General features: G+C 65.3%; 1 protein-coding gene across 1 annotated transcript in view; it reads right to left on the bottom strand.

Annotated features, from left to right (window-relative positions):
- Window positions 1-16,943, bottom strand: part of MYO15A (myosin XVA) — a 49,146-nt gene extending 32,203 nt beyond the window's left edge. Inside the window, exons 1-16 of the mRNA XM_047758339.1 lie at window positions 15,880-16,943; window positions 13,332-15,735; window positions 11,514-11,596; window positions 10,933-10,996; window positions 9,894-10,003; window positions 9,503-9,577; window positions 9,209-9,305; window positions 6,103-6,206; window positions 5,944-6,007; window positions 4,905-5,018; window positions 4,297-4,458; window positions 2,194-2,307; window positions 1,577-1,635; window positions 1,377-1,500; window positions 541-636; window positions 25-156 (exon numbers count right to left, since the gene is read on the bottom strand). Coding sequence (XP_047614295.1) covers window positions 25-156; window positions 541-636; window positions 1,377-1,500; window positions 1,577-1,635; window positions 2,194-2,307; window positions 4,297-4,458; window positions 4,905-5,018; window positions 5,944-6,007; window positions 6,103-6,206; window positions 9,209-9,305; window positions 9,503-9,577; window positions 9,894-10,003; window positions 10,933-10,996; window positions 11,514-11,596; window positions 13,332-15,735; window positions 15,880-16,943 — 4,866 coding nt within the window. The remainder of the gene's footprint in view (window positions 1-24; window positions 157-540; window positions 637-1,376; window positions 1,501-1,576; window positions 1,636-2,193; window positions 2,308-4,296; window positions 4,459-4,904; window positions 5,019-5,943; window positions 6,008-6,102; window positions 6,207-9,208; window positions 9,306-9,502; window positions 9,578-9,893; window positions 10,004-10,932; window positions 10,997-11,513; window positions 11,597-13,331; window positions 15,736-15,879) is intronic.
- Window positions 16,944-20,317: the final 3,374 nt, after the last annotated feature.

Below are 20,317 nucleotides of genomic sequence, written 5' to 3' on the forward strand. Positions count from 1 at the left end.
GCTGCTCAGCTGGACCAGGCTCACCTGGGGGAAGCAGCACTGGTCGTCAAGGATACGCAGGACGCCGTAGGGCTTCAGCGAGATGAGGTTGATGCAGGGCTGGTTGTCGGCGAAGGCCATCTCCCGCCAGTCGATCTGTTCGCGGATGTACTCCTCCTGCGGGCAGCCGGCCTTGGCCTCCTCGCCCTGCCCGGCCCCTCCCGCCCCGTCCCCCAGGCTGACTCCCTCCCCAGGGGCCTGCTCGGGGCACTGCCGCGTGCACGCCCCCGGCACAGGGAGCTCACACCCCAGCAGGGCACCAGGAACCCTCTGTGGGCCCTGCTCCCCCCGTCCCTGGCACAGCCTGCAGAGGGGAGAAGGATCCCCCCGCCCCATGAGGGCTCTTCCAGAACACAGGGCTTCACAGGTGCTGGTCCGCAGCACAGAAGGCCTTTCCTGCCACTGGGTCAGTGGACCACCTCTGACTTGCCCTTAAAGAACCAGCACCACCCATCTGCTTCCCAGGACGGGAGCCGGGCTGAGTGGGCGGCGGCCTCTCACCTGCTCCTCCTGTAGGACAATCTTGTTGAAGAGATACTGCAGGGTCTCGTTTGCATAGTTGATGCACAGCTGCTCGAAGCTGTTGAAGCTCAGGTCCTGCCGGGAGTGGGTGGCGAGGCTGGGCCAGCAGCCCACCTGTGCCGGCCCAGGGCCCTCCCTGCCCCCTCCAGTGTCAGCCGGCGCCCCTGCTGCGCACGGGCGGGCGAGAGCCTGAGGGTCCCAAGCGGCACAGGGAGCGGCTGAAGGCCACTGCCTGGGCTCCAGTGCCGCTCTGCCACTCTCAAACTCTGTGGCCTTGGCAACCCCTCTGAGCCTCACTTGCCCCATCTGCAAAATGGGGATGAGCACAGTGGGGGGGGGGGGGCGGCGGCAGTTGCAGGGTTAAGTGAATGAGTAAACAGAGCGCTTAGAACAGCAGCTGGCAGCCTCAGCCCCCACTGCTGCTCTGATGTTGCCCATTTCTCTTTGTTTCCACACCGTGCACCACCCCGACCCTGCCACATGGCCCCGATGCCATCACCAGTGCTTAGGGAGGAGGCTCAGGACGTCTCCCCCCGTCCAGAAAGCCTTCCCTTTCCCTGCCCAGCTAGGAGTCTTGTCTGGGCTCGCCCAGTGCCAGGCTGCCCGTCAGCTCTGACCACGTGCGTTTGTCACTATCCGTCCCCACCCCTCCCAGTCCCTCTGGGAAGCTCCCCAAGGGCAGGGCCCGGTCCTTTCTGGAGTCCCTGATGTTGCCCACACGGCCTGGCACCTGGGGGCCCCGTGGGCGCTTGCGGGCGAGCAGAGGGGACGACAGGAGACAAGGGAGGTGAGGCCGAGGGAGCCCCGAGCCCCACCTCGAAGCCGTAGATGTCCAGGACAGCGATGGATGGCGCGTCCTGCTGTGGGGACACCAGCGCGTTGACCCTGGCGATGAGCCAGCCGAACAGTAGCGCATACAGGACCTTGGCGATGGCATCCCTGGGCAGAGACGGTGTCGGGGTGGGCATGGGGCGGGGGGCGGGGGCCGGGGACTCGAGCGGAGGGGCGGCCTCACCTTGCGTCCACGGCGCTCTCCACGGTCAGGGGGGTGAAGATCTTCTCCCGCATCGTCTCCTGAGGGGACGTGGGCCCTGAGTGACAGCAGGAGGGCCACCACCTCTAGGAAGTCCCCAGAGGGCCGGCGGGCGGGGGCATGGGCAGGGGAGCTGGGGAGACTGGTCTCAGGCACAGGGTCAGCCTGGGGCAGAACAGGACACCCTCGCTGCCCCTCCTGTCCAGCTTGCTGGTGGGGGGGGACAGAGCCACACGCAGACATGGCACAGTGAGAGCAGCCTTGGGAGAGCAGAAAGGGCGGGGGCTGCGGGAGGTGCTGGCCCAGCCGGGGCTTGGGGACGCCTCCCTGGAGCAGAGGACGCCTGTGCTGGCTCTTGAAGGACAAGCAGGTGTGAAAAAAGGAAGCGCTTTCCAGGCAGCGGGACCACCTGGGCAGAGGCTGGAGACTGGGCACCTCACGCCCTTGGGGTCTGAGGTCACCCGCCTCTGTGCCCTCGCAGGAGAGGGACAGGAAGGGGGTGGGGGAGGGAGGGCCACACAGGAAGAGGCACACGGCAGCGCTTCCCGGGCCGGGGGCTGGCAGGAGGCTTGGCCAGAACCCGGCACCCAGGGACTCACGGTCACTTTGAAGGTGATGGCTTTTTGCAGGCCCTCGGGGGAGACCTGAAGCAGCTCGGCCACAGCCTGGATCTCCCGCGCACTCACCACCGAGGCCACCTCCTGCGCATCTGTCTGCAAAACGGCGACAGCTCTCTGTTACGAGCTAGATAGGCTGACTGTGACACTCGCATTAAAAATCAACAAGCTAGAAGAGTCAGGGAAACTCTGAAATAGAAGAGTAGGGGGGGTGGTTCCCGTCGTGGCGCAGTGGTTCATGAATCCGACTAGGAACCATGAGGTTGCGGGTTCGGTCCCTGCCCTTGCTCAGTGGGTTAACGATCCGGCGTTGCCGTGAGCTGTGGTGTAGGTTGCAGACGCGGCTCGGATCCCACGTTGCTGTGGCTCTGGCATAGGCCGGTGGCTCCAGCTCCGATTCAACCCCTAGCCTGGGAACCTCCATATGCCGCGGGAGCGGCCCAAGAAATAGCAACAACAACAACAACAACAAAAAAAAAGACAAAAAAAAAATCAACAAGCTAGAAGAGTCAGGGAAACTCTGAAATAGAAGAGTAGGGGGGGTGGTTCCCGTCGTGGCGCAGTGGTTAATGAATCCGACGAGGAACCATGAGGTGGCGGGTTCGATCCCTGGCCTTGCTCAGTGGGTTAAGGATCCGGCGTTGCCACGAACTGTGGTGTAGGTCGCAGACGCAGCTCAGATCCCGGGTTGCTGTGGCTCTGGCGTAGGCAGGCGGCTATGGCTCTGATTTGACCCCCTAGCTTGGGAACTTCCATATGCTGTGGGTGCAGCCCTAATAAGACCAAAAAAAAAAAAAAAGTCTGGGTGTTCCCTTGTGGCACACCAGGTTAAGGATCCAGCATTGTCAGTCACTGCAGTGGCTTGTGTGGCTGCTGTGGCGCAGGTTCAATCCCTGGCCCAGGAGCTTTCACATGCTGTAGGTGCTGCAAAAAAAAAAAAAAAAAAAGGAGTTCCTGTTGTGGCGCAGTGGTTAACGAATCCGACTAGGAACCATGAGGTTGCGGGTTCGGTCCCTGCCCTTGCTCAGTGGGTTAAGGATCCGGCGTTGCCGTGAGCTGTGGTGTAGGTTGCAGACGTGGCTCGGATCCCGCGTTGCTGTGGCTCTGGCGTAGGCTGGTGGCTACAGCTCCAATTGGACCCTTAGCCTGGGAACCTCCATATGCCGCGGGAGCGGCCCAAGAAATAGCAAAAAGACAAAAAAAAAAAGTCTGGAATTAGACAACCACACAGGAATTTAGGATGGGGTAAACTTGTATTTTCTCATGCTGAGAGAATGAATGACCTTCTCAAGAAAAAAAAAACAAAACAACAGGATCCCTACCTTTTACTTTGCTAGAATAACTTCCTGATGAACCAGAAACTGAAAAATGTTTCTGTTCTTATGTCTTTATTATTATTTTTGCTTTTTAGGGCCGCACCTGCGGCATATGGAAGTTCCCAGGTTCGGAGTCAAATTGGATCCACAGCTGCCGGCCTACACCACAGCCACAGCCACGCAGGCCCCAAGCCGTGTCTGCAACCTACACCACAGCTCACGGCAACACCAGATCCTTGACCCACTGAGCAAGGGCAGAGATCGAACCCGCATCCTCACGGATACTAGCTGGGTTCATTACTGCTGACCACGACAGGAACTCCTAGAAAATGTTGATGAGTTTTTAAAAAAAGCATTAGCAAGGGTTCCCCGGGGGCTCAGTGAGTTAAGGATCCAGCACTATCCCTCTGAGCGAGGCCAGGGATCAAACCCGAGTCTTCATGGATACTAGCCAGGTTTGTAACCCGCTCAGCCACAAGAAGAACTCCTGAAAATAATTTTTAAAATCTGTGTGGCACCCCCCAAAACCCTGAACATCCAAACACCTGTAAACAAATTCAAAATGTAAATAACTCAGAAGATGTACTTGCAATAGCCGTCAGAGACAGAGAGCTGATTTCCGTAATGTACGAAAAAGACGAAGCCCATGACGCTGCATGAACACAAACGATCCGTGCTTTTGCTTGTGACCTGGGGGTGCTCCAGCCCCTCGGGAAAGACGCCTGCGTCCCCAGGGAGCGGGGCCGTGCGGGCCGGGGCCTCCTCTCACCTCGTACTTCTCAAAGTAGACGTTGCCCAGGTGCAGGATGGAGGCCAGGATGCGGAAGATGCTGTCCTGGTCCTCGGCGCCGAAGCCCAGCACCTCCATGGCAGCCCGCAGCCGGCGGAAGTCGTCCGCGTCGCTCTTGCCCGGGATCTCACAGTTCCCACCCTGGGCCAGGGCAGGGAGGGGTCGGGGACCCTGCTCTCAGCTCCTGTTCCACTCCTGAGCGCTGGGCGGCTGCGATCGGGCGCCCCACGCCAGGCCCGGAGCCGAAGGCTTCGCCCATCCCAGCAGAGCAGGACTGCAAGGCCCCCGTTTGACAGATAATGAAACCAAGGCACGGGGGTGGGGGTGGGGGGGGGAGTGCAGTAGCTCCAGGCTGCTTAGTTCTGCTCTGGGCTCCAGGAAAACAAAGAACCAGATAGTCCCCACCCCCCAACAGCCTGGCTTTCAGATGCCAAAGACATCTGTGCCCTTTGCCATGATGAAACTCGCCCTCCCAAATCTCCATACCTTCGCTGGCCAGGGGGAGGCCACGACCTGGCTCCCTCGGCCTACCTGGCTTGGCACAGCAAGGGACAGGCCAGGGCCCTCCGACACCTGCCAGCACTCACCTGGTTCAGGTAGTAGTAGGTCTCGGCCTCCTGCAGGCTGAAGGCCTGCCGAAGCTGGGCGGGCAGCCCCGCCAGCAGCTCGTAGAAGATGTGATAGTTCCTCTCGTTTTTGGCCTGTGGAGTTGGGGGTGGGTACAGAGGGGAGCTGCCCACCTCGGTGGCCCCAGACACACATACAAGCCCAGATGTGCCCACGATATAAATAAGTCCACACACAGGCCTCAGCTGAGCCGGCGTCTCTGGGATAAGCAAGCTCCAGCCTGGCCCTGGCACGGCGGGGGGTGGGGTGGGGGGAGCCCTGGTGCAGTGGGATGGGATCGGATGGGGCGGGGTGGGGTGCAGCCCTGGCGTGACAGTGGGGAGGGCTCCAGGCAGGACTTAGTTTTGTTTAGAGAAATAAGAGAAAGGTGACCTGCCTCGCATGCATATTGGCTGCACACACCCACACGCACATGCGTCCAGGGACCAGATGTGCAGCGGAGGGCCAGCCCGGGCGGGAGCACAGACTGTGCCAGGCCCTGGGCTAGGCCCTCGGGCACAGTGGGAACAACCAGACAGAAGCCCGAGGCCTCGTGGAGCCCACCTGCCAGCTGGGAGACAGACCCCCAGCAAATCACTGGTGCTGAAAGGCGCTCTGGTGGGAAAGACAGCAGCAGTGGGGGGGGCAGTTCTGGGGGGGGGGACAGCAGCGGCGGGGTGGCAGTTCTCGGGGGGAGGACAGCTTCCCAAGCGGGTGACATTTCGGGGGAGACTCAGAGGAGGCGAGGGGTTTGGCCACATGGGTGTCTGGGGAGGAGAGCTCCAGGCAGAAGGAACAGTCGTGCAAAGGCCCTGGGGCACGACCGCACCTGCTGTGCTTCAGGGACAAGGACAAGCCGCTGCAGGCACTGGGGGGAGGGGAAGGAGACTGGGCCACAAGCTCACACACGGTGCTCGTGAACTGTCTGAGGATTCAGCCAGGCGGCAGGCTCAGCGGGTGTGCACGCCCCGGCCCCCACCGACCCCATCCCCACACTTGGGGACCCGGGGGCCTGCCCACCTGAAACACGATCCTGGATTTCTCCAGCAGGTACTGGGAGGTTATGGCACCAGAGATCGCGCCCCTGCGGGAGTGGAGAGAGCACTCAGTGGGGCAGGGGCTGCGCCCGGGGAACGGAGGGCACCCAGGGCCCTCGGGGGCTCCACCATGGTCACTCACCCTTCCAGAAAGATCTCCACAAACTTCCCAAAGCGGCTGGAGTTGTCGTTCCTAACGGTTTTGGCATTGCCGAACGACTCCAGGAGAGGTGTGGCCTCCAGGATCTGGGCCCCAGAAGGAGATGCAGGGACGGTGGGGATCACGGGGGGTGGGGGAGTCACGGCAGAAGGGGGGGGATCCCCCCATCCCCCACCCACCCTGAGGCTTCCCCTTGGTGCGGAAGGCGGGCTCCCTCAGAACCTCAGGGCCTCCCCATCCCCAGCGCCCCCCTCATGCTGCTCCTCCTGCACCGCACACACGTGCACACCCACACACGCGCTCCCAGTACCTTTATCTTCAGGAGCCGCCAGGACGGAGGAGCAGAGAAAAGCCAGAACAGAACAGTCACCCGCAGGACCCGACAGCTCTCCCCGCAGGACACCAGGGGCCCCAACCCACAGAAGGACAGGCTGAGCCCTCTGGCCCACGGTGGACAGGAGAGACGCCGGATGAGGGCAAAGCCCTGGGCCGCAGTATGGCCCCAGGTATGGGGTCTATTGGGTCCACCTGCCTAAGGGCCGGGGGGGGGGTCCTCTTCCTGCCCCCTTCTTGCTCCCTGGGCTCCTCTGCCACCCTCGTCAGGTCCCTGCCCCCCACCCTGCCCCCCATGGCTCCCACCCCACTCGGGCTCCAGGGCCTCATCTCCTTCTTGGGTCCATTCTGCCCAGTGCGCAGTCCCGACCATGCCCTTGACCCCCAGGCACGCCTGCCTCTGGGGCCCCGGGCTCTTCCTCCGCAGCCCCGGGCTCCGAGCCAAGGTCTCTCCTCATTCTATGCTGCCATGCCGCCCACACAGGGATCCACAGCTGCCAGGGCGTCCAGCGTCCACACAGGACCTGGCCCATGGGAGGCCCTCAAAAAGCACCTGCATTTAGAGCGAAACAGCTGCCAGGGTGCAGCTGATCACAGCTCCCGCTTATTAAGCACCTACTGCACGCCCGGCCCTTTGCCCCAGTTACGTCGTTCTGAACAGTCCCATGAGGTGCTGCTAACGTTGCCTTGTTTACAGAAGAGGAAACAGGCTGGCGAGGTGAGGCAAGGAGCTCAGGGCATCAGCCAGAGCGCGGGCACAGCGGGCGGGCAGGACCTTCTCTGGCCGCATCACCTCCTCGGGTAAACTCTTCGGGGAGGAGCACGGAAGCCCGGTGTCCACGGAAATAATATCTGTTACCTGTGACCGGAGCCCCTTCCACCTACCTGCTCACTCCCCCGTCTCCCTCAGCCCAGAGACACCATGCGCATTAACCAGAGGAGCAGACTGAGGCCCCGAGAGGCATGGGGGCCAGCCCGGGGTTGCTGGGGCAGTCAGCATTACTGGGGTTCGCGGGTACTGCCCCCTGGCATGGATGAGTGGGGAGGGCACAGGCCCCACCCCAGGAACCCTTGTCACGGTCCCAGCCCAGAGGTAGAAACTGTGGCCCAGATCTTGGCCGACTGGGTCCAGTGAGGACACATGGCCAAAACCAGTCCCCCAGAAGGACCCCTGAGACTCCCTGGGCCGATGGGCGGGGCGGGTGGGGCGGGGCTCCATCTTGCTGACCAATGGGAGATGGGTGAGGGTGGGTCCAGACAAGGGGTGTTATTTGCGACCCTGGACCCCGCCCAGCCCGTTAAAGGAGCAGGCAGGAACACCCTCTGGCTCCAGGCTCCCAGACGCAGCGTCTGCCTCCTCCCGGACCCCGCCACCCCTTCACATTGGGAGACTGTGCAGGTCACTGCCCTTCCGGGCCCCAGGTTCCCGGACAGAGTGAACCGAGCCGGTCCTTACAGCGCCTAACCTGAGAGGTCTGACCCCTGCCTGGAGCAAAGGACAGTCCGCTTGGCCTCCCGGAGAACCCGGCTGGGATGGGAGGGGCTGGCAGGCCAACGTGGGCATCAGAAGGGACCTGCCAGGATGCAGCCCCTCCTGAGAGCGAAGCCTGGGCCAACCCACTCCCCACTGAGCCCAGCAGTCCTCACCCCGTGCCCCCAGGGTCACCCACAGAGGTCGCCCTTGGCTGGGACATGGTGGCCACTTCGAACTGTCATGGGAGTCTGAGAGTCAGGTTCCGGAGTCTGAGCTGGGGGGCCTTGGTGTGCAGCCCACCTACCCTGTGGTCCAGGCCCCTGGTGTATCTGCCACCATCTCCACATGGATGCCCAGCAGACACCCCAAGGGCACCCGTGTCTTTGTGCTCTGCCTGTGGCTCAGGTCAGATGCCTGGGGTCACCTTGGCCTGCCCTTCTTACATCCCGGGCTGGTCCCTCAGCTAATCTGAGCAGCACCTGGTCCAGCTGTGCTCACCACCCCCACTGTCGCCCCCTGGTGCGAGCCACTGTCCTCCCTTGCCTGGGCTGCATGCTGCCCCTCTGCTGACCCCAGCACACCAGACCTGCTGGACACCAGGGCCTTGGCACCTGCTCTTCTCCAGACGTCCTCCGGGCCCATGGCGCCACCTGCCTTCTCAGCAGGGCCTACCCTGACCACCACACCTCGGGTCACAGTCCCAAAGGGCCCCACCCCCCGCCGACACTTCCCTACGGCTCACCCCCGTTCACGGACTCCCCCGTCCACCCGTGTGTTAGTGGCCTTTCTGTCTCCCCACGAGGATGAGCCCCATGAGGCGGGAAGCTCCCTACACTACCGTGCTGCTCCGGGAGCCGGGCCTGGCTCGCGGCAGGGCCCTGGGACCCTTTAATGAGGGTTTAATGAGGGCCCTGGGACCCTTTAATTGGGCTGAGAACGTAGGCCCCTCGGCAGACCTCCAACCCTGCAGACACCGGCCCGGCCCTCTCTCAGCCCAGCGTCTCCTGCCCCCAGCCCCCAAGGTTACGGCTCGGGTTCTGCCTCTTTCACGACCTGAGCCATAAGTTTGAAGGCAAGGCCGGGTCGGACAAGCGGAGGGACCCCTCGCCCAAGCGGCCCCTGCTCTGGCGGGCCCTGCAGGGCTGGAACCCAGGGCCTCAGGCGAGGGCCGCGGGAGGGCGCCCAGGAGGGGAGCAGGACGAGCCCCGAGGCCGAGGAGCAGCCCTGGCGCAGCCGCCCCCTCCCGGACGGAGGGCCCCGGGAAGACACAGGCCGTAAGGCACTCACCTGCCGTGTACTGCCCCGCTTCTGGTTCCTGGCGGCCAGGTAGCGAAGGACCAGCTTCGTGGCCTCGGTTTTCCCGGAACCGCTCTCCCCGCTGGCCCGGCAAAGGGCAGAGTGGGTGTCACCCTGTCCCCAGCATCTCCTGCGCTCCCCTGACCCCACCACGACGCAAGAGGACATGGGCAGGCAGGCCGCCCAGAGAGGCCGAGCGACCTCCCAGATGCAGAGCAAGTCTGGCCCCAAGATCCCCCAGACAGCCCCCCTGAGGTCCCCAACCCCTCTGCGGCTCACCTGATGATAATGCACTGGTTCTGTTTGGCATCGAGCATTTTGGCGTAGGCGAGATTCGCAATGGCAAACAGGTGCCTGGAGGAACAAGCCACAGGTGTCCCTGGGCCAGATCATGGCTTTGGGCTCCCAAATCCCCCAGGGGCGGGCAGAGGCTGTCTGTGCCCAGCAGAGCACCCAATCCTGCCCCCCCACCCAGGGAAACGCTCCCTGCGCGGCTCCCGAGTCTGAGCCACAGGGGCCTCCAGCCCCGAGGGGCAGTGACCAGGCTTGGGGAGAGTCGCCCACACCATCCGCCCTGAACATGGCTGGGAGGCCACCAGGGACGTGCCAGGCTCAGACAGGGACCCGAGAGACCCCGGGCGGCCCCTTCCCCAGCCCCAGAGACACTCACGGAGGATTCTCCACCAGGGCTCTCCCGCTGTACTGCTGCACCTGCTCCGGCCCGTAGATTCCGAACATCCGGTACGGGTTCACCGACACCAGGATGCTACCGATGTAGGTCTGCTGGGCACACGGGGCCTCAGGGCCTGTCTGCGGGCTCCCTCCCCACCGAGGGGGCCCCGGTTTTTTTGTTTGTTTTGTTTTTCTTGCTGTGGCTGATGGTGCGGCATGTGGAGGTTTCCAGGCTAGGGGCTGAATCAGAGCTGCAGCTGCTGGCCTGCCCCACAGCCACAGCAATTCAGGATCCAAGCCACCCCTGAAACCTATGCTGGAGCTTGCAGCAATGCCAGGTTCTTAACCCGCTGAGTGAGGTCAGGGATCAAACCCAAGTCCTCTCAGATACTAGCAGGGTCCTTAACCCGCTGAGCCCAAACAGGAACTCCCCGGGGCCCTATTTCATGGGGACAGGTGTCCAGCTGTCTGGCCCTGGCGCCTGCGCCTTGGGAATGTGGACTGCTTGATGGGCCAGCTGCTCTGCCGGTGCTGGCCACTGAACCAGGCTGAGGCTGGGAGTCTGCAGGGGACCAAGGCTCTACAGCCCCAGTCCTGCAGGGCTGGCATGATGGCTGCTCCCCGTTTCCTTTGTCCACAGGGCGGGGTACCAGGAGCTCTGCCTCAGTGACACCAAACCCCCAGTGCGCGGCACCTCGAGAGCCCAGGGTGCTAGGTGGCCCTGCCTCGGCCCCACGGTCCAGGCCCCCTTCCGCCCTCCTGGGATCCAGGTCCATGGCTCCTAGGTGGGGGTGACACACTTCTGGGTTCCCTGTCCCCAGGTCCCTGCCCCTGCACCCCCAAGACTCTTCTGCTGCAGAACTCGGATCTTAGAACCCCACGCTCTAGCATGTTATGCTCAAGTGGCAGAAACCTCAAATCAGAGGCCACAAGTCTGGGGCCAGCAGGAGAAAGCCACGCTTCCCACTGCGGCCCGGGGGGTGGGGGGCAGCCGCCTTCAGATCTGAGCCCAGGGAGGGGCCGGGCCCAAGCCTTACGTAGATAAGGTTCCGCTCAAATCTGGTCTTGAGGTTGGACAGCACGGAGGACTCCTGGAGGTCTCTGGGCGGGCACGGAGAAGGGCAGTTAGGTGCAGGCCTTGCTCAGAAAGGGGTCCCTGACACCACCCATGAGGCCCTGGGCAAGTCACTTCATCTCTGTGCGCCTGTTTCCCCATCTGTCCCACGGGTATGATGACTGAGGTGGCAGATGCTCTCAGGTGGTGGACCAGAGGGCTGTCACCGTGACCAGATGGTGACACTGACCAGCATGGCCCTCATGCCTGGGGCACCAGCAATGGGCCAGCACAGCCCACAGCACCCTGCACATGAGACGCTGAGGCAGAGAGGCTGAGTGTCTGCCCAGGCCCCAGCTGGTAAGGGGTGGGGCGGGGGTCTGGACCCAGCGCCTCCGAGTTACTGGGCTCTGGCGATGCAGCCTGTCCCTCGCTTTGCAGAGAAGAAAAACAGGCTCTGCCAACGTTCCCGCGGGTGGGGGGCAGCCAGGCGGGAGCAGGGGCTCCGGCTGGAGTGGGACGACCCTGAGCGGACCCCTCGCTGACCCTGCCGCCCCCACTCACTCCAGCTGCGTCATGTCCTCCACGCCGTCCTCCCGGTGCTGCTCGCGGAACCGCGTGGGCGGCAGGTTGCGGATGGAGTGCATCTGGAGAGAGAGCCAGGGGTCGGCCGGGTGGAGGGCGGGCGCCGCCACCGGGACCCGCTCCCTTTGGGGAGGAAGGAGCCCTGAGACCCGGCCGGTGGGCCCCGCGGGCCACCTCACCTCGGAACGCAGCCCTCACTCACGGGGACACAGCTGGGCCTCAGGGCCCCTGCCCGCTCCCCAGGTCCTGCCCGGGGGACGTGCCCACGCCCATGGGCTCTGCTCCCCGACCCGCCAGAGGCCCTGTGACCTCACGTCCTCCCCGCCCTGACACCCTCCTGCTTGTGTGACAATGAGGAACATCCACAGCTTGGTGCCTGGGGCCTCCGGAAGGACAGGACTTTCCCGTGTGGTGCCACTCCCTGTGCCCGGGGCAAACGCAGACCCACACGCAACAGCACCCGCAGTCCGGCACCCGCTCACGGGCTCGCCGATGCCCGTGGATGTGCCGCACCCTCCCGGGCACACTCTCCACGGCTGTTTGACAGGTTCTCCTGTGCAGGGACAGCTTGGGCTGTCCCCGCACTTGGGGGGGGGCTCAAGACGAAAGCTCTGATGCCACCTTGGGGCGGTCCGTCTAGGTGTGCACTCACGACCCCACAGACGCCACCTCTGCTTGGGCCTTGGCACACGCGTGACACATTTTCCTTGTTTGGCTGCGTTTGCCCGAGCACGTGTCCCAGGCCTGCGTGTGACCTGCGTGGCCGCGAGCACACGTGTGCACCCCACTTGCCCAGCCTCTCGGATCCAGCCCACACCCCTCCCTGGGCGGTGAGGAAAGGGGCCACCAGCAGGGAGCCCTCGTGCTAAGTAGGACACAGAGTATCATCTAGACGCCCTGGCCTCCCGCCCACCCGTCTGCCCTCTGCGCCAGTGGCGGCGGACCCTGAATAATTCAGCCACTCACGTATTCCAGGGTGAGGAGGGCCCATGCGTCCTTGCCCCTCACCCCCAGGCGCCTGACGCCCCGCTCCCGCAACGCTGCGGCCCACACGGCCCGGGGCACCCGCCGCCGGGGCCAGGGCCCCCCCAGTAGCCAGGCCGCCCCAGTCGCCATTGCCCGGCCCGCTGGCTGCCCGCTCCACGGGGCACCGTCTGCAGAGGCTGAGAAATGCCGCTGGCCCTGCGTGCCCCGCCCACCCCAGGCGTCCCGGGGGAGGCTCCGGTGACACCCTCTCCTCCAAGGGCCACCCAGCACCAGGCTCGCGTTCCACTGCGAGCAGGGCAGCCAGGCACGGGCTTGGCACCCCTCAGACGGCTGCCTGCCCGACGGCCCACAGGGGCCCAGACAGGCTCCTGGCTCAGCCTGGACCCGCCATGTGACCGGAAGTTCGGTTCCTGAGCCCCGCCCCTTCGACGGTCTGGAACCACCGCCCTTAAGCAGGAGCCCCAAAGAAAGAGAGAGGACTCCAGTCTGGGGGGGGGGGGGTCGGGGGAGGGACAGCACGGCCGTGAACGTGGCGGTGGGAGACGGTGGCCAGGCAAGGGCTGCAGTTGTTCAGACTGGATGAGGACAGGGCTGCCTGGAGCTCAGGCTGCGGCGAGACCCCTTCCTGGAGGCGACCTCGGGGGGGCGTTTCTGGCAGGCGTCCCCTTGCTCAGAGCTCCCGAAATGCTGGGAGGCTCCTCTCCCCAAGCTACAGATGGGAAGGCTGAGGCCCACACAGGTAGCAGCTCACCCAGGCCCTGTCTTCCCGGAGGGAACCCCACGCCTTCTCTCTGACCTGTGTCCCCGTACCTTGTTCCAGCAGCCTTCGTGGCCAACCTCTTCCCAGGGGCCCCCGGGGGGCGGGCTGGCAGCTCCGGGGCCCAGGCGGCAGGATGAGGGCTGGGCCAGCACTCGGGGCCTGGGGTGGTAGGCCTCCGCCGGCAGCCAGAGGCAGGACCAGAGCTGACTCCAGGCTCTCGGCTTGGGGCCAGGCTCTGGCTCCCGGGTCAGCTGGTTGGGGGGCTGCAGGGGGGCAGGACAAGCTTTCTGGAGAGAGGTCAGCTTTTGCACGCGAGGCAGAACCACAGCAAAACGCCCGGGGGTTGCTAGGCGCCGTTCGCCTGCCTTGGGCAGGGGCCCTAGGGCCCCAGTGGACGCCAAGGGGGCTGGGGTACCGGGCAGCGTCCCCCAGCGGCGCCACAGTGGCCATGTGGCTCGCCTCTGGTCAGACACAGCCAGTGGGTGGGAGCGGCTGAGCTTCAGTGCTTTCCGCTCTGAGGGGCAATCCTTGGGGGATGGCCGAGTCGGGGGCTCAGGCTCTGCTGGTCGCTGGGGGTCCCCCATGCAGACTTCTTCCGGCTCCTTGGGGCTCGGGCTGGCCGATGTGGTCAGCTGTCCAGGCCCTGGGTCATGGTGTCTACCCAGGAAGACACCAGGAGAGCCACAGGCCGGGTCCTTGGGCTGGGGGGCAGGGGAAGGCACTGGGCCCACATGCTGGAGGAAGGGGTTTGGCGCAACTGAGGGGGGCCTGGAGAAGCCGCGGAGGCTGCTGGGGCCTCCCGGCCAGGGCGAGGGTGGCCGCTGGGTGGGAGTCATGTCCACGTCCCAGCTGGGGGCCAGCGGGGGCACTATCCAGGGTGTCTCTGAGTCCTCGGGCTCACGCCGGCTCTCCGGGGGCTCCGGGGCAGGGGCGGCCACGCACCAGGACGCAGAGCCCGCGGGCAGGGGGAAGGACGGCGGAGGCTGGGGCTTCACGGCCCTGCTGGGGGGCTCGCTGAGACGGCGCCACGTGCGCGGGAGGCGCCAGGGGAGGTTGAGCGAGCGGCGCCTCGGGCTGTGGCCCAGCAGAGGGGGCGACGAGGACGGCCGCGGGGAGCCCAGCGCGGGAGAGCGGGGCGGCCTGGGGCGCCGGGAGGCTCGGAGCGAAGACGGGGGCTCCTGCCCCGAGCGGCGACGGCGGGGCGGCGGCGACAAGGGCGGCTGGAAGGGGCTGGTGCGGAGGGAGGGCTGAGGGGACAGGGGCCCCCGGGGCGAGCGGTAGCCCAGGCCAGGCGGGCTCCTCAGCGAGGGCCAGGGCGACGGCCCCGCGTAGCCGAGGGCCGCCCGCCGCCGACTCGAGCCCCAGGGTCCGGGGAAGGCCAGCAGGTCAGGGGGCCCCTCGGCGCTCACGGGCGGGGGCTCCGCCGAGGCCCACCAGCGGGCCTGGGGCGCGAGGGGCACGTGAGCCGGGGCGGCCCAGGGCGGCGGGTGCCGGCGGAGCGAGCCGTAGGGCGAGGCGGGCGGAGGCAGGCGCGGGCTGGGGCGGGGGGCGCGGGCCGGGGCGGGCGGTGGCCCGGGGGCGCGGGGCGCGACGGGCGGCCGGTGGGAGTTGTTGTTGTTGCGCGCGCGCGCCTGCGCCCTGCGCAGCACGATGGGCGTGCCAGGACGGTCCGGGTCCATGCCCGCCAGCTTGTAGCCGAAGCGCTTGTAGGCCGCTTCCCTGACCGGCGGGCCTCCTGGCCGGGCCGTCTGGCTTCCCCGGAGCCGAGGGATGGGCTCCTTCTCGGAGAGCGTCTTTTTGAGGAACCGTGCCAGCGAGGTGGCCGGGCGCGGCGCGGGGCGGCCAAAGTCCGGGCCGAAGCCCATGCCCCGGGGGGCGCCGAAGGCCGAAAGGGCCCGCTGGAGGCGGCGCTGGCGCGGCGTGAGGAAGCCCCAGAAGGGGCGGCCATAGGGCACCGGGGGCAGCGGCGGCACGTCCTCCTCTTCCTCGTCTTCGTCGGCATCGGCCAAGGGCAGAGGGATGTCCAGGGAGGGCGGCAGGGGCACCTCCAACTTCTCCTTCCCGAACAGCTTCACTTGGGGCCGCGGGAAGAGACGGAACCTGCGGATGAGCGACAGCTTGGACCTGGCGGGCTTGTCCATGCCCTGCTGCTCGAAGAAGGCGGCGCTGGGCAGGCGAAAGGAGGTGCCCTGACGCTCGCCGCCCGCCTCCTCGGGCTCCTCCAGCTCTGCGATGTCATCCATGGGGTGGGCGTATGGGTTGTGGGGCGACAGGATGGGCGGCGGCACCCACGGGTATGCGAAGCCCGACTGCTCTGGCGGCGGCGGAAGATAGGGCCCCTCGGGGGGGTAGATGGCCTGGTCTCCTCCACCATAGACGCCTGCGGCGTAAGGGACATGCTGGGAGGCGCCGTAGGGGGCGCCGTAAGGGACACCGTAGGGCGCCGCGTAGGCATCCAGGGAGGGCGCCGCGTAGGCATCCAGGGAGGGCGCCGCGTAGGCATCCAGGGAGGGCGCCGCGTAGGCATCCAGGCAGGGCGCCGCGTAGGCATCCAGGGAGGGCGCCGCGTAGGCAGCCCCGTAGGGCCCGGCGTAGGCGAGGTCGTAAGGTGGGTAGGGCGGGTAGAGCGCCTCGGGAGGGCCGTAGGGGTCCAGGTAGTAGCCGAGCCCGTGGGCCTCGCCAGCGTACACGTCGTAGTAGCCGTAGGGAGACGCGAGCCCTGACGGGGGCGCGTAAGGAGGCTCATAGTCTTCGTAGCCGTAGCCGTAGCCGTAGGTGTAGTCAGGGTAGTGGTAGTCGTGGGGGTCCTCGGGCGGGTACGCGTGCAGGAGGTCCCCGTAGGGCGGCCAGGCCGGACCGTGGGGGCCGTGGGCCCCCAGGTAGGGCTCTTGCTCCTCCTCGTACTGGTACAGGGACTGCCGGTCGTAGTAGTCGTCGCCTTCGCGGTGGTAGTCGTAGTACTCGCCCAGGTCCTGGAAGCCTTCGAGCCCATACAGCGACCTGCGAGAGCCCGAGTGCCGGAACGGGGCCTCGTCCTCGAAGGGCAGGAAGCCCACGGGCTCTCCCGACGCGTAGATGCTGTGGGCGCGCGGGAACCTGCGCAGGCGGCCTCCGGGCCGCAGGATCTCAGCGCCCGACGGGAAGGGCAGCTTGCGCGAGCCCACGCGGGAGCCCGAGCGGTCCAGCCAGGCGTCCAGCGTGGCCTGCGCGCTGCCCGACTCCTCGGCCTTCTTGATGAGGAACTTCTTGGTGAGCCAGTTGATGGCCGTGGACGCCTTGCTGAGCGACCGGGCGCGCGGGCGCAGGCGGCCGTAGCCGCGCCGGCCGGGGAAGCGGATCACCATGAAAGAAGGCTTCTTGCCCTTCATGGCGCGCTTCTTCTTGCCCACGCGCATCTGCGTCATGAGCTTCGACGTGGACTTGAGCACCGTGCGCGCCTTCTTCTTGCGTTTGGTTTTCTGCGGGCCGGTGTGGAGGCCCCAGAAGAAGGCCGACGCGCTGCGGAACTGGCCCTTCTTGGAGATCTTGGGCGTGCGGTCGCGGAAGCCCATGAACAGCCGCGACGTCCCCTTCAGGCTCCGCTTGGGCTTCTCCGGCTCCGGGGCCTTTTTCCCCTTCTTCCCTTTCTTGGCTTTCTTCTCATCCTCCTCTTCCTTCGCCATGGTGGCCTCCTGCTCCCTGCGGGGCGGGCGGCGATCACGAGCTCAGGGCCTTGGGCACACAGGGACCTGCTGGGTCTCCTGCCTGCAGCTGGACAAGCAGCCGCCTCGAGCTCAGAGCAGCTGGGACTGGCCTGGTGGCCTGGAGAGGGACAGCCCAGCTCCTTCTGGCCGGGACCAGGACTTCGAGAGGGCAGATCCATAATTCATCTGCTCCAGACGCCGCCTAGAGTTTCACCCTGAAGCGTGATGGAAAGTGCGTGGGTGTCATTTACCGAAGAAGCGGGGGAGCCTGGCAGGCCTCTGCTGGGGGGATCATCCTGGCTGTAGAGTCTCCATGAGGACAACGGTGCTGACCCCAGTCGAGCCCCCCTGAGCCTCCACCAGCTCACCCACCTGAGTGAGTGCTTAGGTCACTGGGCCGGGGAGAGGGGAAGCCACCTGCTCTGAACCACCCAGCACGTCTGTACTGGGCCACGAATGGAGCCACATCTCCTGAGCTGCGCTGGAATGTCCAGAGCCCATGCGATCACCCTGGAAAGGAACTTGGGACCCTCTAGGTCCTGGGAAAAGGAGGAAGGGGTGGGCAGGGCAGGTGGGCAGGGCAGGTGCCCGGGGCTGCAGTCAGTGTAACTAGAGCTGGCTGGCCCTCAGGGACGTGAATAATTTATTAGGGAGAACTGGGCTGCAGGCTCAGAAGGCAGGGCAAGAAGAGGGGTGTCTCAGTGGAATTCCAGCAGGGCCTTGTAAGGCTGCATGCCTGCCTGGGCGAGGGGTGCAGAGGAGCAGAGACAGAGGGCGAGTCAGGTCTGGCTCTCATCTCCAGCTCTGCCGACTGGCTGTGTGGCCTCAGGAAAGCCCTTTGCCCTCTCTGGACCTCTGTTTCCTCATCTTTAGAACGGGAGTAATAACGCTGCCCTCATCCTTCACAAGCTGGAGGCGAGATGTGTTGGAACTGCTGGGCAGCTATGTGGCTGGAGGTGCCACATGTGTGGCTTGTATCTGAGGCCCCCAGAGATGGCCCTGTGGTTGGTCTCTGCCCTCCAGGGTGGATACCTGACCCAAGGCCCTGTGCCCACTGTCTGACCACTTTTAAAAATCCGCACTCTAGCAGTTCCCTGGTGGCTCAATGGGTTAAGGATCCAGCATTGCCACTGCTTCAGCACAGGTTCAATCCCTGGCTGGAGCTACCACTCTGTAAGAAGTAGGGGCTGTGTGGAGCTCCCATTGCAGTGCAGTAGAAACAAATCCGACTGGGAACCCTGAGGTTGCGGGTTGGATCCCTGGCCTCAGTGGCTTAAGAATTTGGCATTGCTGTGAGCTGTAGTGTAGGTCCCAGAAGCGGCTCAGATCTGGCATGGCTGTGGCTGTGGCCGTAGGCAGGCAGCTACAGCTCTGATTAGCCCCCTAGCCTGGGAACCTCCATGTGCCATGGGTGCGGCCCTGAAACACAAAAGTGAGAAAAGAGAGGTAGGGGCCGTGGCTTGTTGGGGGGTGGGGGGGGCAATTGGCCAGCAGCTCTGGGACCTGAGGCCTCTGACCTCTTGGTCTTCCCAGGATCACCGCCGCCCCCCCTCCACTCCCTGGCTGCTGCAGGAGGGACGGCGGGACGGCAGAGGCTGAGGGCAAGTGGTGGCCGGGCGAGTGGCACCGGGCAGTGGTGGGTGCAGTGGTGGGTCTGGCGTCCAGGGCCCTGGGGGCACTGCACAGATCAGGCTGACATCACCTGTCGGGGAGTCCGCAGCTGTTCTCCTGGACAAACCCAGGCTGCCCCGGCCCCCAAGCTGGGGCAGCCAGAGGAGCGGCTCCCGAGTCAGCCTCATCCCTGCCCCGCCCGTTTCCTCGAAGTCTCTGAGCGGGGACCCCCTCCTCCAGGGGCCAGGGTCCCCGGCCTCTGCGTCAGGCAGAGCGGCTGTCAGGGAACAAGCCTCTCATTTGTTCCCCCAGAGTGGCTGTCATTTGCCACATGCCAGGCACTGTGCTGGGCTCGGGGGGCCAGAAAGTCAAGCAGAACCAGGCATGGCTTCTGCTTTTGCAGAGCTCCCAGTCTTGGGGCACGCAGGCTTTGAGCAGAAAGCCACAGCAACACGGGGGAACTGCAGCCTGAGGCCAGCCGTGAAGGCCAGGCCGCAACGCAGCTGGGTGGACGCTGCATGGGGAGGCCGGGAAGGTCCGCGGGGTTGCTGACCCTCAACCGAGATCCGAGGGATGAGGGGAGCGAATCAGACGGAAGAGGGGCCTGTTCCAGGTAGGTGGAACGGCATGTGCAAAGGCCAGGTGGTGAGGAGGCCCAGCGATGTGGGGTGCACGGAGAAGTGGCCAGGATGGCAGGAGGGCGCGGCCGCGTGAGGCCACGGGGCCGGGTGGGACTTTGGTGTCCGTCGGTTTTAAACTGTTGGTGTGACCGGATTTGCCTTCTCAGATAAAAATAACTGGCGCTGCGGCGTTTTTACCGCAGGCTGGGTCAGGGTGGACGCCTCGCTAGATCCTCACAATACATCGGGAAGGCGCTGTTCTTCGCCTTGTAGCCAGAGTCTGTGAGGTGGGTCTCGGGAGGTAGATGGCTTGGCTGGGACCCGGGCAGTGTGGCCACAGGGGGTCCTGCCCTCCGCCTCTGCCTCATGCTGCTCCTGGGTAAAGCTTTGGGGCCCGTGTGTGGAGGGTGGGCAGTGAGGACAGTGGCTGCAGTGCGATGGCCAAGCGGGCAGCCCCGGTGAGGGCCCTTCAGGGCATCATGCTGCGAGGCGAGGGGTGGTGCAAGACACAGAGGGTCTGGGGCGACTGCGGGCCCCAGGTCGGGAGAGAGCTGGGGGTGGTGGGGAGGGCTGCCTAGGAGAGGGACAGAGTGAGAACGAGTGCCCCCACTCTGCCCCTTGGGCATTGTGTGGCGGGGGAGGGGGCTGCCACCAGCTGTGCCCAGCAGCCGTCAGGCCACAGTGAGGGGGCAGCCGTCTGCACACCCAGGAGCGAGGCCTCAGGAGAAACCAGCCCTGCGACATCTGATCTCTGACTTCCAGCCTCTAGAACCCTAAGGGCCTGATGTCTGCTGTTGAAGCCACGAGCCTGGCACTGTTATGGTGGCCACAGCCGGCAAGTCGAGCGGACAGAGCTGAGCGGGAGAGGCCGAATTGTCCGTGGGGAGTGAAGGCCCTGAGGTGGCCTCTGCATCGTGGGGGGGGGGGGGGTCATAGATGAGCATGGGGTGCTGGGAGCTTCCCAGCTGGGGGTTGAGGGGGGCAGCTGGTTCAGAGGCAGGCGTGCCGCAGGGAGGCGCCCGTCCAGGTAGTGCAAGCCCCCAGCAGCAGCGGCCCTGGAGCCCAGCTGGACGGGATCAGAAGGGCTGAGCTCAGGGAATTTTGCCACAGGTTTTGAGATGG

Source organism: Phacochoerus africanus, chromosome 14 (genome assembly GCF_016906955.1).
Source record: "Phacochoerus africanus isolate WHEZ1 chromosome 14, ROS_Pafr_v1, whole genome shotgun sequence".
Taxonomy (NCBI): domain Eukaryota; kingdom Metazoa; phylum Chordata; class Mammalia; order Artiodactyla; family Suidae; genus Phacochoerus; species Phacochoerus africanus.